We start from the raw sequence: 17233 nt of genomic DNA, 5'->3' as shown, positions 1-17233 counted from the left end.
CTCAATAAAAGTAGAACTAAAAAAGGAAAAAAAATGTTTGACTTTAAATATACATTAGGTTACAATAATAAATGCATACATGTGTTTTTTGACTTTATAATATCTGTCTGGAGTTATGCTTTAAGACCATTATAAGTCAGCAGAAGCCATGATAGGCCCATGTCTTCTTACCCCCATCACTGACCAGTACAACAAATGAGAGGAGCAGCCAAACACTGATCTTAAAGTGGTTGTAAAGGCTGAAAGTTTTTTTACTGTCATGCATTCTATGTATGAAGGTAAAAAACCTGTGTGCAGCAGTGTCCCCAGCCCCCTCAATACTTACCTGAGCATCATCGCAATCCAGTAATGTGAACAACAGTTTGGGCTGGCCTGGGTCGCTGCCTCTTCATTGGCTGAGACAGCAAGCGGGAGCCCACTGTCTATCACAGCCAGTCAGCCAATAAGGATAGAGAGGGGGTGGGGCCAAGTCATGGCTGTGTGTGTGGATGGACACACAGAGCAACCGTTGCCCCCATAGTAAGCTGCTTGCTGTGGGGGCACCCCACAGGAAGGAGGGGCCAGGAGAGCCTGCAGGGGACCTGAGAAGAGGAGGATCCAGGCTGCTCTGTGCAAAACCACTACACACAATAGGCAACTATAGACATGTTTTTTATTTTCCAAAAAGAGAATTTCTTTGGGACCCCCAGGTCACCAGAACTAGTGTCCCCATTCATAGATTTCCCTCTACTACTTTTCAGGTGACAACTCCAAATTTTGGATTTTCCTTTACTTTCAATGATAATGGCAAACAGGACAAACAGAGAGTTACTGGCCCCATTGTTTATGGCAGTCAGAAAACATAAAAAGGGTCACGTCCCCCCCACAAAAAAAAAAAAAAAAGTTGCATTTCTAATACAGGTCTGTTATGTGACCAGTTAAGTTATAAATAGGGCTCAGCCAGGTTCTTCCTTAAACAAAATATATCCACATTATCCTCTTAGTAGAATGGAAATGGGTCAGGGAAAAAAAAAAAAAAAAAAAAAAAAGGAGTACGTGTTGTGGCAGAATGCTTTTCTACCTGGAGGAACACTGGACACACACATTATAAATCAGGTACATTATGGGGAATTTGTGGCTCATTTCTGTAACACTATATTCAGCATCAATGCAAACTATCAGCAGACATATGGAGTTACAGCCATGTGCATTTGGAACTCATTTCATACAGCGCAATCCTCACACTTTTGGTCCATTGCATAAATCATTCTGGTCTCATTGTGTCGGAGAAATATAGAACTTCTGAAATAACCATTTGCAAACTCCCCAAGGCTTTTTCCAGTTTTATAGTTTTTGTTTCCATACACAAGCACACATATATATCAAGCAATCAAAGTCAATAGGTAACCCTATGGGCACAGTTCTATGACTTTTGAGCAGCAAAGGAGGACTTGTTTAACATTTTATTTATTCAGTAGGTCAAATCAAGTCTCTGGTCTGCGCCAAGGGCCAGGAAGATCTCAAATGCTCATAGGGTAACACTGATTTTTTGCTCACAAGCTGAATCCATGGTCTAAATATACCCACATTGTCTTACAAAAGAAACAGAGATGCTTCTCATCTGCTAATCAGCTTCAGACGTGGCCTTAAAGTGGTTGTAAACCTCAGACGTAAAATATGAAAAAAGCATATATCTTTCTATAGTGTGTACTTGTCTCAAGTAAGAGCACTAAGTGTCATTTCTGTCTGCTGCCTTGTTTCTCTATCAGCATGAATCACTTCTGACAAGTTTTCCCGAGGCCAAGAGAAAAATGGTGACAGGGAGGGACCCCCAGCAGATGACAGCCTCCGCTTTGTTACTGTGTGAAGGGGGGTTTGTCTCTTTCCTCCAATCAGCTTTCAGAGCTCTCCTCACTGATCTCTGCAGTGTATGATTTCAGCTCTCCACCCCTTTTTTTGAAAGCTCAGGTAAGCTTTATAAAATGTTGGCCTTTGAATGGATGTCAAGGAGAGAAGACTGCAGATAGATAGGTACAACTTCTGTTGGAAGATTTGTTTCATCTCGGTGTATCACCTGAGGTTAGTCCCTTCACTGAGTATATTATTATTATTATACAGTATTTATAAAGTGTCAATGGTTCGCTCAGCGCTGTACATTACAAAGGGGGACAGAACATGTGACAGAACAATACCAATACAATGCAAAACATGAGGGGATCGAGGGCCCTGCTCTTTCGAGCTTACAATCTAGGAGGGAGGGGATGGTGGCACAGGAGGAGATAGCTGTGGGGGATGGAGTGGTAGGAAGAGTGGAGGAGGTCGGCAGGTTAGCAGGGGGTGGGGTAGGCTTCCCTGAAGAGATGGGTTTTCAGGGTGCGCCTAAAGGAGAAGCCTTGTATATGTTCAGGGGAGCATGTTAGAAAGTGGAAGGTAAGACACGCCCCTCCCGTCCATTAATCCAATTAAATTCCCCCCGTGAGAGAATTAGGTAGGCCATAGACGGGTCATTTATCGGCCGAATTTTCAGCCGATAAACGAAAAATCGGTCGTTGCTGGCAGTGATGCTGCCACCAATGTACGTGATTATCGGCTGTTTTTTTGCGCGGACAAAAATTCGGCCAATAAACAACCCGTCTATGGCCTGCATTAGGGGCTGCCTTAAGAGTCACTGACTTTGATACTAATTTACAGCCCTTCTCGTGATAAATGCACTTTGAAGAGACCCTGTCATTTTACCGATTCAGAGCAAAGTGACACTCTTATTAGCCCACCTCCTCACCCACTTTTGCTGCACTCCCCGCTGCTGTGAGTTTGTAAATACCCAACACTTCTGAAGGAATCTAGAATGCAGTGCTCCATCCTGAGCAGCCAATCACCAGGTCCAAATGTGGTCACCTGATCACCAACTCTCTATAAGCTCTCACAGGGTGTGGCTCCCAGAGGAAAGGGCACAAGGGGAGTATGGGAGGTGTATGTAAGCCAGTCAGGGAGTGGGCTTGAAAAATATTGTACCTTTACCCATTCAGGACAAAGCCAGTGTCTTTTGTTTAGTGACCCACAGGGAGGCATCAGTGTTGAACACAGGGAGCTACCATGAGCTATGACTTGGAGCTATCAATATCTACATTCTATGGTTACACTTTTTAAGCTGATGTCCACAAACAGGCAAATATTTAATTTTTTATTTTTTTTTCCTTTTATTTGATCCAACATTGACCTTATGAAAGTTTCTGGATTTATAACCGTCTCAGACAGTCTGTGCTGCCCATGGAAAAGAAGCTGATTCCTCTATCATTCTGCCCAAATGCACTGGGAGAAGCTAGGTACTCGGAGCTAAATGAGGTCCATTGTGTCGTTCACTGGTTATGATAATAATGAGAACCTCCAGTTATATGTATAGGTTTACAACCATTTTAAATCTTGAATCTGACTGATGTCTGGAGAACATGTTGAGGCCCTAAAGCTGGTCATACACATGGCAATCTGACTGAGCAATTGCAGTTACATTTTTTTCAAAATTGCAAAGCAATGAAAGCCCTCCTGAACAATATTTTTGGACCTAGACCAGTAGTTGTCAATTTATGAGACTTCAGCTGTGGCCCCTGATAAGGACTGCACTTAATATTCAGTACATGTAATGATACAGAGAATCACCAGAGACTGAAGATATGTACAGTAGACAATCATAGACTACAGACATATTGTAAGTGCGGTAAAGGCATGCAGAAAACAGACTGAGAACAGGTTACTTCAGACTGTTTAAGATCACTGTAATAGTTCCTCTACATATCAATACTGCTACTACTGACCTCTGGGGTCTTCAAAACAAGTACCCCTTGAACCACAGACTGGACCCCAGGGCTCTAGGCAATAGGTGTCCAGATCTACATACAATATTGCTGATACTTGGGGGGAATAAATATTATATTATATATATACATACATACACACACATACACATACACACACACACACACACACACACACACAAAAACTGGCACACTAACAATCTGGTGCAGCTGTGCATGGTAGCCAATCAGCTTCTAACATCAGCTTGTTCAATAAAGCTTTGCAAAAAAAAAACCCTGGAAGCCGATTGGTTTCTATGCAGTCCAGCACCAGACTTTGCAAGCTCCAGTTTTAGTAAATCTCCCCCAATGTGTTCTGAAGGCTTGTGCCTTTAACAATTTAAATTAGCCAATAAAGTGTATAAAACTAAAACTTTCTGCATTATTGATGGCCAACGCAGTATAAAACGACTAAATCCAGAGACTGCAGAATGTGTGTATAGGTGAAAATTAATTAAAATTACATTCAATTTGGCGAGCCCCTCTGCATTGCAATTAGCTTCTTCTTTTTTTTGCTGCCGTTCTCAGTTTCCAAACCCAAAAGACTGCTAATTACAATTCAAGTTTAGCTTTACTAACTTTGACACAAATAATCAGCAACAGTTTGTTCAAAAGGTCAGTCCAAATGATAACATGAATTAAAATGCCTACAAAATACAGACACTTTACAAGAAAATTACATAAATGATGTGCTGCGGCACAATGCTGAACAAAGGCAGGATTAGTGAACTATGCCAGGCTTGCAGTCACATCAAAGAGGATCTGTTAAGATGATTGAAGCAAAGTGACATAAAGACATTTTTTTATTACTCTGTCTGGGAAATTTGGCAAAAGTCAACTCTCCTAATACTTTTTAAATCTGTTTTAGAGTAAAACCATAATTTAGAGCAGCAGTGCTAAATTCTGGTCCTTAAGGGCCACCTACACAGCATGTTCCCTCCCTCCTAGATTGTAAGCTCGAAAGGGCAGGGCCCTCGAACCCCTCGTGTATTGTATTGTTACTGTCTTGTCTCATGTTCTGTCCCCCTTGCTACTGTACAGCGCTGAGCATACCCTTTGGCGCTATATAAATACTGTATAATAATAATAATGTTTACCTGAGTGCAACTGCATAAATTAAAGTGACCCAATTTTTACCCTGCAAAAAAAAAAAAGACTGTAAATGCTTGCCTTTCCCATTCCCTGTATCCCTTAACACCACTTGTTTCTAGAGAAATAGTTGCTCAATGTCTTCTCAGAAACCAACGCTTTAAGGAGTGCTGATCTTAGCATTCAGGGGTTTCTTCTGACTCTACATAACTACTGTGACCTGCAAGAACATTGAGGTGAGTAGGTGGAACCAAGGCCAAGGCTTCCATTAGGCAAATTAGGCAGCAGCCTAGGGTGGCCCTCTCTGTGTGGCCTATGGACCTCTTGTATGAATTCTTCATTTCTTTGCAGAGTCCCCCGCTCCTCATACACAGGGAATGATGAGGCAATGATAATATATTTACTCTGCACAATTGTCTTACAGCCTGTCCACAAGCACGACCATTTAGTACACACACACACACACACGTGTATGACAGTATTCCATGTAGCAATGAAGTGTCAGCTCCCCCTATGATAGGAAGTGATGATATTAGCCCAGGACCCTGGTTGGTCAGCAGTCTGATGGAGGATCGGTCCATACATTTCAGGTACACACGTTCCTCCATCAGTAACATGGAGCCGGCTAGTGACTAAATGGAGCATGTCCAGCGCTGGCTTCGCCTTCTTCAAATCTGGAGCCAATCAATAGGCAGGGATGTGTTCTGGTTGCAGGGTTAACCCTATGTGAGTAGGATGATCGGGGCCCGATGTGTATGAGAAGGAATCAGTGTAGTGCTGAGAGGCCGCCTGTCCTCACTTAGAGCCACAGCTTGGACTCTGCACCCCGGCAGGAGCCATCTTAGGTGAGCCGAGCCTAGGAGGATGGTGGGTCACGGAGGTGACGGGAGGAGGAGGGGGCAGACAATGGTCAGGGTGAGAGGAGTAGATGCTGGTCAATTGTGTGGGATATCGCCACGCCATGAATGACCCTTCAGCTGACAGGAGGGACAGCAGAGGGGGAGTAAGAAAGGTCAGAGGAAGATGCCAGGTGCCTTGGGCCAGTGTAGCAACTGAGCTGCAGCTCCTTCCAGTGTTCCTCTCAGACGCAGTTCCTTACTGCAAGCCAGCTGGTGGCTGCTGAGCACTGTGGAGTTTTGTAATGTGTCTTTTTTTTGTGTCTGTCTGATTGGGTAATATAGGTAGTTTATATTTGTTAATATATATTTTGTCTTTAATACTGGTGCTGTTGGCATCTCATGGCACTTGTTTTTGCAAATTAAAATGAATTTAGCAGTTTCATATTTTGTTGATTTAATATTTTCTCCTGTTTTAATGTTTCTTCTCTGGGGGGCACAAGTAGCTGGTCTTGCCTAGGGCGCAAAATAGTCAAGTACCAGCCCTGGGTAGAACAGTGGATGGCTGTGGGGGAAACCCAGAAGATACACTCCCAGAAGTGTCAGTTTCCCAGTGGACTTTAGGGGACCATTACTGTAGAACAGAATAGTGTTCAATGGCCCTAGCAATAGATGATAAATTTACACACTTTTTGCAAGACATGCATTTGGGCATCTGAAAAAGCTACAGTATCTCTGACCTCACTACTTTCTGAATCACTGGCCAAGAACTTGCAGGGAAAGTGAAGACCCTGTCACTAAACCATTCATTTTAACAAATGTTCATAAAAGATTATATGTGCATTTAGGAGTTTTTATTCATGTTATTTAACGTAAAAGCCTCACTTGAGTAGACACTCAAAAAGCCTAAAACTCCTGCGGGGTGCCACCATCTTAGATATAATATCAGCAGCCCCAGCAGATTTAGAGCTGTCACTCAAGTGACATTCTATAGCAAGGGTTAACAGGTAAACTGAGACCTACCCATCTGCTGTGGCCATTTGATGGGCTATCACAACTCCTCCATACTGTTCCTCTGTCACCGTGCATTACAGATGGTTTAAAGTAATGAGGACACTATATCTGGAGTCTACCTTTACCTTAACCTGTTCCACCCACTTCCCCCTACCGTGGCATTGTGCTGTAAACCTAGCCAGATGCCACAGCACCAGTAGTGGTATCACCCTCAATCTGTGGGGCTTCTTATGAGAATGGGGGACTTTTGATGGGAATGAAATACCTTGATTTGAAGGAAAGGTTACTGGCCTGTAGAGGATATCATAAATTATATATATATATATATATATATATATATATATATATATATATATATATATATATATATATATATATATATATACACACATACACACACACACACACACACACACACATATGTGGGGGGGGGGGGGGGCGGTTGTTGTCAAGGGAGCCTTCAGGTGTGCAGAAGGGGCTTTTGATGGCAAAGTGGAACTTTTGAGATGAATGGGGCCTTCTGATATGAAAAGTGTGACTCTGATGTGAAGAAGAGGCTTTTCGATGTGAAGGGGGGACTTCTGAGGTGAAGACTGATGTATAGTGGGAGCCTCCTGATGTTAAGGGGTGTGCAACTGCAATGTAAAGTGGTGCTTTGCTTACCTCAGTCTACCTCCCCCCCTTGCCTTGCCTCCTTTGCACATCCTATGTCCTAAGAATATTTTATTGATGCAAGGGCTGTAGCATGAAAAAAACTTGGAAATGAAAGTAAATGTCCGGTTTCTCGCTGAAGCTACAGTCATGGCCGAAATTGTTGGCACCCTTGATATTTCTCCAGGAAATCATGTATTTCTCACGAAACGTATTGCATTAACACATGTTTTGCTATACACATGTTTATTCCCTTTGTGTGTATTGGGACAAAACAAAAAAAGGGAGGAAAGAAAGCAAATTCGACATAATGTCACACAAACCTCCAAAAATGGGCTGGACAAAAGTATTGGCACCCTTTCACAACTGCGGATAAATAAGAATGTTACAAGCATGTGATGCTCCTGTAAACTCACCTGGGGCAAGTAACAGGTGTGGGCAATATAGAAATCACACCTGAAAGCAGATAAAAAGGAGAGACGTTCACTTAACCTTTGCATTGTGTGTCTGTCTGTGCCACACTAAGCATGGACAACAGAAAGAGGAGACGAGAACTGTCTGAGGACCTGAGAACCAAAATTGTGGCAAAATATCAACAATCTCAAGGTTACAAGTCCATCTCCAGAGAACTAGATTTGCCTTTGTCCACAGTGCGCAACATTATCAAGAAGTTTGCAACCCATGGCACTGTAGCTAATCTCCCTGGTCGTGGACGGATGAGGAAAATTGATGAAAGATTGCAACGCAGAATAGTCCGGATGGTGGATAAGCAGCCCCAAACATGTTCCAAAGACATTCAAGCTGTCCTGCAGGCTCAGGGAGCATCAGTGTCAGCGCGAACTATCCGTCGACATTTAAATGAAATGAAACGCTATGGCAGGAGACCCAGGAGGACCCCACTGCTGACACAGAGACATAAAAAAGCAAGACTACAGTTTGCCAAAATGTACTTGAGTAAGCCAAAAGCCTTCTGGGAAAACGTCTTGTGGACAGATGAGACCAAGATAGAGCTTTTCGGTAAAGCACATCATTCTACTGTTTACCGAAAACGGAATGAGGCCTACAAAGAACAAAACACAGTACCTACGGTAAAATATGGTGGAGGTTCAATGATGTTTTGGGGTTGTTTTGCTGCCTCTGGCACTGGGTGCCTTGACTGTGTGCAAGGCATCATGAAATCTGAGGATTACCAAAGGATTTTGGGTCGCACTGTAGGGCCCAGTGTCAGAAAGCTGGGTTTGCGTCCAAGATCCTGGGTCTTCCAGCAGGACAATGACCCCAAACATACGTCAAAAAGCACTCAGAAATGGATGGCAAAGAAGCGCTGGAGAGTTCTGAAGTGGCCAGCAATGAGCCCAGATCTAAATCCCATTGAACACCTGTGGAGAGATCTTAAAATTGCTGTTGGGAAAAGGTGTCCTTCCAATAAGAGAGACCTGGAGCTGTTTGCAAAGGAAGAGTGGTCCAAAATTCCGGGTGAGAGGTGTCAGAAGCTTATTGATGGTTATAGGAAGCGACTGATTTCAGTTATGTTTTCCAAAGGGTGTGCAACCAAATATTAAGTTAAGGGTGCCAATACTTTTGTCCAGCCCATTTTTGGGGTTTTGTGTGACATTATGTCATATTTGCTTTTCTGCCTCTGTTTTATATTTGTTCCAATACATACAAAGGGAATAAACATGTGTATAGCAAAACATGTGTTAATGCAATACCTTTTTTGTGTGAAATACTTGATTTTCAGGAAAAATATCAAGGGTGCCAACAATTTCGGCCATGACTGTATAAAAAGGTAGGATACGTTATTTTTAAAGTGCCATTTTTTCTAGGTTTTCAATTAGTCCGATTTACATTTTAATAAAGACTGTCTAAAAAACACATTGCACCTTGGTGAACTTTGAGCTCTCTCATTTTGTTCAAGTAGATCTCCACCTCTCCAGGGTTGCCTACCTCTGCTCTATAGTTTTCCCCTTCACTCACCCCTCAGCAGCTACATAAAAGATTATGGTTGGTAAGTTATGAGGGGCGGTGGAGCTTGGCCAGCATAGAGAGTAATCAGAAACTCCTAGAAGAGTAAAGGGCTAAAATGCAAAGGAGGAAGGGGTGCTGTGCTGACTAATTGACTAGTTAAATTTTCCAGCAATTTCAAAAGGGATTGCAAATTAAAAATTTATGGAAAGAAAAACAATACAAGTAAGTATTTATAGTGGGTCTATGCATTAAAAGGTACAAAAAGGTATGTGTAAAGCGCTGCGTAAAATGACGGCAATATAGAAGTACCTATAATAAATAAATACAAAACCTGCTGCATGCAACTCACCCCCCAGCCCCCATTATACTTACTTGAGCCAAATCTCATTTGAGCACTGTGCACGTGAGAAGAGGCCGTCTCCCTCCTCATTGGCTCCTAATTGTGATTGACTCACAGCCAGCAAGATGGGAGTGGGGGGGGTAGAGACGGGGTTATTTACTAAAGCTGGTTCACTCAGAATCTCGTGCACTCCTGCATAGAAACCAGTCAGCTGACAGGTTTTATTGTTAAAACTTAAATGAACAAGCTGAGGTTAGAAGCTGATTGGCTACCATGCACAGCTGCACCAGATTGAATGAACCAGCTTTAATAAATAAACCGCAAAGTGTGTCAATGGACACACAGGGTGCGGCTCAGGAGCGAAACCTAATGAGTGCCCCCACAGTCCGATTCCATTGGAGGCACTTGGCAGGGGCCAAGAGCGCCAGTGGGAGAGCCCAGAAAAGGAGGATTGGGGATGCTCTGAGCAAAATCATTATACAAAGCATGTAAGTATAACATGTTTGTTATTATAAAAAAAAAAAAAACATTTCTTCCTTAATAAAAAAAAAAATATGGAAAGTAACAGCACAAAATAAGTATTTTAAAATGGTCTCTTAACCAGCATTTTGTTTAGGAATGAGCAATGCATTCATCCACAGCTGCCTGGGTAGACTAGAGATTATAAACCAATCAGCACTGTTCTTGATCATGTGATCATCAGCTATGACATGAATATCACATGGCTTGGTTTGTAAACCGTTGTTACTGACAGACAGCTGTCCGTTCTTTTTTATTATTATTTATTTTTTTTATTTTTATGTGTGCACTCCTTGCACACATTGAAAAAAATTATTTTCTTAAAGATAGTATAGTGATTTTTTAAAATTATTTATTTGCAAAATATCAAAGCATATTCTTCACTTATTTGTCCATGCACCAGCCTTAAAAAAAAAAAAAAAAATCTGAGGTTTGTTTTTTTTAATAAAAACCATTTACCAAATAAAAGTAAAACTTTGTTAAAAAAATAATCAGCACATACTGATCTTGCTAACTTTGGTCTGGATATCCCGGCATCAATGATCACTAGTCACCAAAGAATTAAACGAAAGGACATGAAGTGGGTGCATTGTAATCAAAAGGAAAAACCCAACAAACACAAGGGAATGTTTAAAGTGAAATCACCAATGTGTTCCATTTCTGATTCATGTGGTAAAATTATAGCTTTCTACAAAACATTACCTTAAATGCCACTTGTGATCATGGCATGTTTTGTGATACTTTGAAGGGTGGGGAGCCTATTAAGTCAAAAAATATTAAAGAATAATAAAAGTTTTGTTAAAGCAACACAGTGAGGACTTTAGATTAATATCATGAAAGACCAAAGACTGTCTGTTAGGCTACCCGCTGTACAGTCTTTATTCTGTTTACAGATTGTCGATCATGTGAGTATGATGGTGGGAAAAATCCCAAACATCATATAGTCTCTTTATGTTATTCAATCTATGGAAACTTATTTTCCTCTCTATAGAAACCCTTAAGCAGTAGGAGTGACGATCTTAACATTTCATTACAGATCAAAAAATGAGGTCAACCAATACTCTGACCTCAATCTACATACAGTATGCTGGCCAGTAGTGAAAGAGGTGCAAGTTTATACTCATTAAAGCTGAAGTTTAGGTAAGGCAATTTTTACACGGTTACATTGGTCCAATCATCCCCATGGAAGAAGGAAATCAATGTAGTAGAACTGCTACTACAGTGATGTTCACTAGCTTGTGGGCCCTATGCCAAGTGACTGCGCTGCTGCATACTTAACTCAGGAGGTTGCTAGCTTGGCACAGGCACCATTCGGAGACCACTTTGCATTTCCAAAACTCTCCACCTTGACCAATCAGAGAATGCTTTACATTCATTAAGAAAATACAAAACAAGTGTTCCTGAATGGTGACCATGCTGAGTGAGCAACCTCCTGTGTTCACACTGCAGCAGCACAGATGGGATTTGGAAGCTAGTGGTGATCACTGTAGTAGTGGCGCCTACTTCATTGGATTTCCAGCTTACACAGGAGTCCCACAGGTATGGCACATACATAAATTGGTTCAAGTTGGATGTAAAAATACCAAAACTCCTGCTTTATTCCGAAGATTACTATATATTTTTTAGTGCAACAGTCAGGATTATGTAATGTACAACAAATCGTATATCGTGCAACACTTAAGAGTGCGGGGTCAGGACTATGCAATTACACAGCACAGCCTTCAGAGTGCAGTGGTCATTGTGACGTGTCCCCATAAGTTGGTAGTCCGTGTGATACCTTTACTCAACATGCCCCTTATACTGATGATCAGTGCTCAGTGTATCCCCTTAATTTTTGGACAGTGGTCAGTATTCCCCTTTACATTATTGGTCATTGCTCAGTGTCTCCTCTCACAAAGATGCCCAGTGCATCCCATTAGATTGGTGGTCAGTGCTCATTGTGCCCCCTTACACTGGTGGACCCAGGTTACACCAAGCATCAGATGCAGCGCATGAAAGGTGCAGTACTTGGCAAACCCCCTTTCCCATGGGCAGCTTGTTTGTTACCCTGGCTTGGTGGGGAACAGCACTGAGTGCCGCAACAGGACAGCTACAGCTGGCAGTCTCTGTAGCAATGCACTTTGTCAAAAAATGGTGCCTGCTTGATGGGGTGAGCACTGCTGAGTAACAGGTTGTGAGGGAGGCACCCCCAACAAGGGGGACACAGTTTGCTGTGAGGCACCCCCAACAAGGGGGACATAAGTGCTGTGCTGCAGAGACTGACAGCTGAAGCAGCAAACATAACCAACATTAGCATACAGCTTTCAGGAATAATATACCAAAGTTGAAAAACCTTTCCTGAGTTGCTTAAAGTGTTACTAAACCCAGGACTCATTCACTATATCTGGTCTCCCCGGATCCTGCATTCACTATATCTGGTCTCCCACAGTACACACAACATGGAAATGCAATTATTTTAGTAAATACAAACTGCTAAATACCTTTTCTCATCAGCAGTTAGTGACTTCTATCAGTGTCCAGCAGAGCACTGGTTACAGCTTGTAGGAAGAGTTTTCATTATCCTGTGGGAAGTTGCAGGACTCCTGACCTCTGTCTGGACAGTGCTGATTGGCCCTGAACTGATCACATGCACTCTCCCAAGAGAAAAAAAAAACTCCCTAGCAATACACACCAAACTGAGCATATGCAACTTGCCCCCAAGCCTCTGTTCCATCAGGAGATATTTAGGAGACACTGGAAGAAGGGCAGGATCAGAGAAGACAGGATCAAACCTTTTTTACACAATGGGGAGGATTAACCCCTTGGGTTCCACAGTGAGTATAACAAGCATGCTTTACTGCATATACAGACTGATTTTACTGTTGTGGGATTAGTAATGCTAAGGGATATTTACTTAAAAAAAACTAACTTTATTTAGAGGGTATTTAGGGTGATTCAGTTTATTTCATTAAGTGTTTTTGTATTAGTATGTTTTCCTTTATTGTGTGTATTTCAACATGAAAAAAAAAAAAAAAAAAAGTCAAATAAATGCAAAGCAATAGTACACACACACACACACAAATATATATATACACATATATACACACACACACACACACAAATAAAATAGAGATAGATAATCTCATATTATTATGTATCCATATATATATATATATATATATATATATATATATATACACACACACACACACACATACATATATAGTTATTTATTTGATATAGATAAATAGAGATATAAATAATAGAGATAGATATATATCTAAATAATAGATAATATATATAGCTAAAAAAAAGGAAACAAGAACAGGACCAGGATAATTGCAAGGGCCTTCCAAAACCCACAGCATCTATTTAACATTTATTGCACACCACCTTTTCCCACTCCACATGTATACATTTTTTTTCCCCAGGAAATCAATGTTGCTGCCTTGACTCCCAAGGGCCTGCCCACACACTGGGGTTGATTTACTAAAGACTAATAGGTAGGTCACTTTGCCAGGGAAATTTCCTTTATCTTGAACGAGGTGAAGCTCTGCTGGACTTCCATCATCCAATGATGTGCATTTTAGTAAACCAATCCCATTGTGTGTAGTGATGGAGCTCTTGGAAGATGTAGCTCTGGGGTAGGGTATGTCTACATCAACATGAACTAACTTCCCAGCAAGAATTTTACAAGCCTGGTGATCTTGTCACAGTAAGTAATACAAAGTTGAATGCTTACTACAGTAACAAGGCAAAATTAAAAGATAATGCTGGGACATGCTTAAGGGGGAGAGGGACGTTTGGGGGGGGGGGGGGGTAAAACTTGGACATACACCTATAAAAGCTCAATCTATCCCAGATCACATTAAAAAAAATATGGCACATTAAACCGAAGGGTTGTGGACATCAGCATTCCAGAACTATTGCATTTTAAGCCAAAGAGCGGAGAGGGTCAGATAAAATAGAATCATATATAATACAGTGACTTACTGGAACATCTGTTCATGTCAGGTGCTCTTAGTCCGTAGTATCCGGGAGGACAGGAATGTAAACACTCTCCGTACTGTCTCATCCCTTCTCTTCGCAGAAAGAAAAACAGTTTGGGTTGGCAGCGGATGCAGCCATTGTCTCTTGAACATGACAGACAACCTTTGCAGATTGGATTCGTTCCATAGCTGGCTGTAAAAGAAGATATCCACAAATCAGTTTACAAAGCCACACAAGAAGTTTACATTTTATGCACTAGGAAAATAAACCTCGCACACTTAATTCTGTAAATGTTTTACAACACTTAAAAAAAAAAAAAGAAAAAAAAAGAAGATGGATTTCTCAAAGTTTTTCATGAAATTTACTGGCGGATTTTCTTTTTTCTCCCTTTGGCTGAAAAGAATTGCAATGAATTTCAACTGCGTATTTAGCTGCCTGCTGGTAATTCAGCTATAAACCTGGATTCTATTAGGTACCAAACTTGAACTAGATACAGATTTCCTGCCAGACAGCACAGCCGTGTCCTGTATCCCCCCCACAGATTACACTGAGGTCTAGGAATATAAAACTGGTCCAGGATCGCCCCCCCCCCCCCCCCCCAGCCTGTGATTGGACAATAAACTAGCCGCACACTGATGGGTCCTTGTGCCAAAGTGAAAAAAAACAAAAAACAGAGCCCCAGTTGGCTCATAGTACTTGCACCCATTCTTCTAACAGCAGCACTGCTGTGCAGAGGATTAGAGGATTAAAAGGAGAACGTCACTCTCTCAATCAACATTGACCATTTTTTAATCCTTATGCTGCCAGCATTATTAAATAGACAGGAAAGTATAACCCTCTTGTATTGAACTGTATTGTTGCTGTATTATCTCCCGTTATATTGTAAAGCGCTGAGCAAACTATTCGCGCAATATAAATCCTGTATAATAATAATATTATATTTACTGGTTTTAAGATTTTTTTTTTTTACATTTCTTCAGAGACTTTTGGTTTCTGTCTACACCCAGAGCATTAAAGGATAAGTTCACCTTTTAGAAAAAAAAATATATAATAACATTTTTTATTATTTTTTTTTTCTAAAAAGTGAACTTATCCTTTAATGCTCTGGATGTAGACATTTTTTACAGGTAAAAAAAAATGTGCATTTATTAATTTTTGTATGCAGGAGCCTGTAAACAACTGCACCAGCGATCAGCAGATCAATGGTGCCATGCAAGTCTCCAGCAGATCTGTCAGTATCTCTGCTTGCTCGTACAGCATGTACGAACAAGCAGATATACTGACAGGAAGAATGAACCACCTCAGCGCTACACAGTGCTTTGGTAGTTAATTGAAGACTCCAAGCCGACAGCCGCTAAGGTTCTCGGGACTTGTAGTCACTTATTCACAGAGGATTGTGAATAAGTGATGCTGCTGTGTGAGCGGAGCCACTTTTCTTTCCCTTTTTTTGACAGCTAGCAAGGAAGGAGAAGATCCTCTGCTAACTGTGAAAGCTGAGAGCAGGGGCCAGTTTGATCATAACATGTTACACTCTGAATATGGTGAACTTATCCTTTAGGAGCCATTTCTGTGTGCTTCCTTGCCATCAGTATGAATCACTTCTAACACGTTTTTCCTGACACCAAGAGAAATATGGTGACAGGGGAGGGCGCTCCAGAACACAGCCTGTGATGGAACAGCCTCAGCTCTGTTCCTGTGTGCAGGGGGGGGGCGTGTCTCTTCCCTCCAATCAGCTCTCAGAGAAACTCCAATCAGCTTCTCACTGAGAAACTTCAGCTCCCCACCCCCTGCTTGTCAGATAGATCCTGTGGTAATGCTGCACTTTGAATGGATGTAGTGGAAATAATCCTCTAGATAAACAGGTACAACTTATGCAGAAGGATTTGTTTCATCTCTGTATCACCCGAGACCAGTATATGTAAGGGTTTACAACCACTTTAACCACTTTGGTCATATAAATTATAGGAGCAATACCAACTCAGGCACATGGCAGCAATCACCTTCAGGCACATAATGTACTGGAACAATAACCCCCTCAGTCATCCATATTTAATGCTTTGTCAAGACCTGAAATTGATTTTGCTTGTATGGCAGACTTTTATTTAAATTCACTGGAAGCAGTAAAATACTTTGCAACAATCACGAACATCTGAGAACTTGATGTAACATATTTGGACTTCATAAGGAATTCTTTAAATAACATAAATAATTAGAAAGCTGCAGCATCAGAGTAATAGAATTTCTCGAAGTATCAGACAAGAAATGTTCCGTCATCCAGACCGCGTCCTGTCCTGTGTTTATGCTCCCTGTAGGGATTACACACTGCTGCACAGTGTCAACTGCCCTTTCATGTCAAGTGCTACTAGTTTGGTCTCAACCCATTGAGAAATGACAGCAACGTGGGACAATTTCTCCAAACTCCGCATAAGAATGAAAATAAATTAAATGGCAATCATCCTTTAAAATCTGAAGAAGTCCACTAAAAGGCTCATTATTCCTGCAATGGTTGGTTTACATTTGCCTGTTATGTTTCCAAATACACTTAACACTCGGTAAGAGCGCACTTCACCGGAAAGAAAAATGCTTCTACTTCTAAGACGTCTCACAAGAGGACCTGTGTTCTTGTATAGAAGAAACATTTGCTGTTCAGGCGAAAGTCAGTATTGGCAGTAAAAGCACAGAGAAGAGTATATATATGGAAATAAAAACACGTACTACTTGGTATTTAAGAATGTTGAATTCTATAATCCTTGGATTTGTTTTTCTATATTTCTTGGAATTAACTTTTGGAGTATTTAGTTAAAGTTAGATTTACTGTAATTTGGTACACTACAGAACTGTTTTAGGAAAATTACTAAGGGTTCAGGGCCTAAATTCGATCAGAGACCACTGATACAAATTGTAGATGGGGTGTTGTAAGGTTGCCTATCTCATCAGGCCTCATTTACTTTAAAAAAAAAACAAAAAACAAAATGCCCATGGTGCTGCAACGTGTACTACAAATACCAGCCAGGGCCATG

The 17233-nt window shown here is 41.3% G+C and overlaps 1 protein-coding gene across 1 annotated transcript in view; it reads right to left on the bottom strand.

The window, feature by feature from the left end:
• The window catches only part of RSPO2 (R-spondin 2), a 180551-nt gene that overhangs the window by 70035 nt on the left and 93283 nt on the right, over window positions 1-17233 (bottom strand). Inside the window, exon 3 of the mRNA XM_089664457.1 lies at window positions 14217-14405. Coding sequence (XP_089520583.1) covers window positions 14217-14405 — 189 coding nt within the window. The remainder of the gene's footprint in view (window positions 1-14216; window positions 14406-17233) is intronic.

This window comes from Staurois parvus, unplaced genomic scaffold, assembly GCF_062004578.1.
Source record: "Staurois parvus isolate SC_StPar_1 unplaced genomic scaffold, SC_StPar_1.0 ptg000047l, whole genome shotgun sequence".
NCBI classification, from domain to species: Eukaryota; Metazoa; Chordata; class Amphibia; order Anura; family Ranidae; genus Staurois; species Staurois parvus.
The sequence above is the reverse complement of the archived record's forward strand: the minus strand, read 5'-3'. Positions and strand labels throughout refer to the sequence as shown.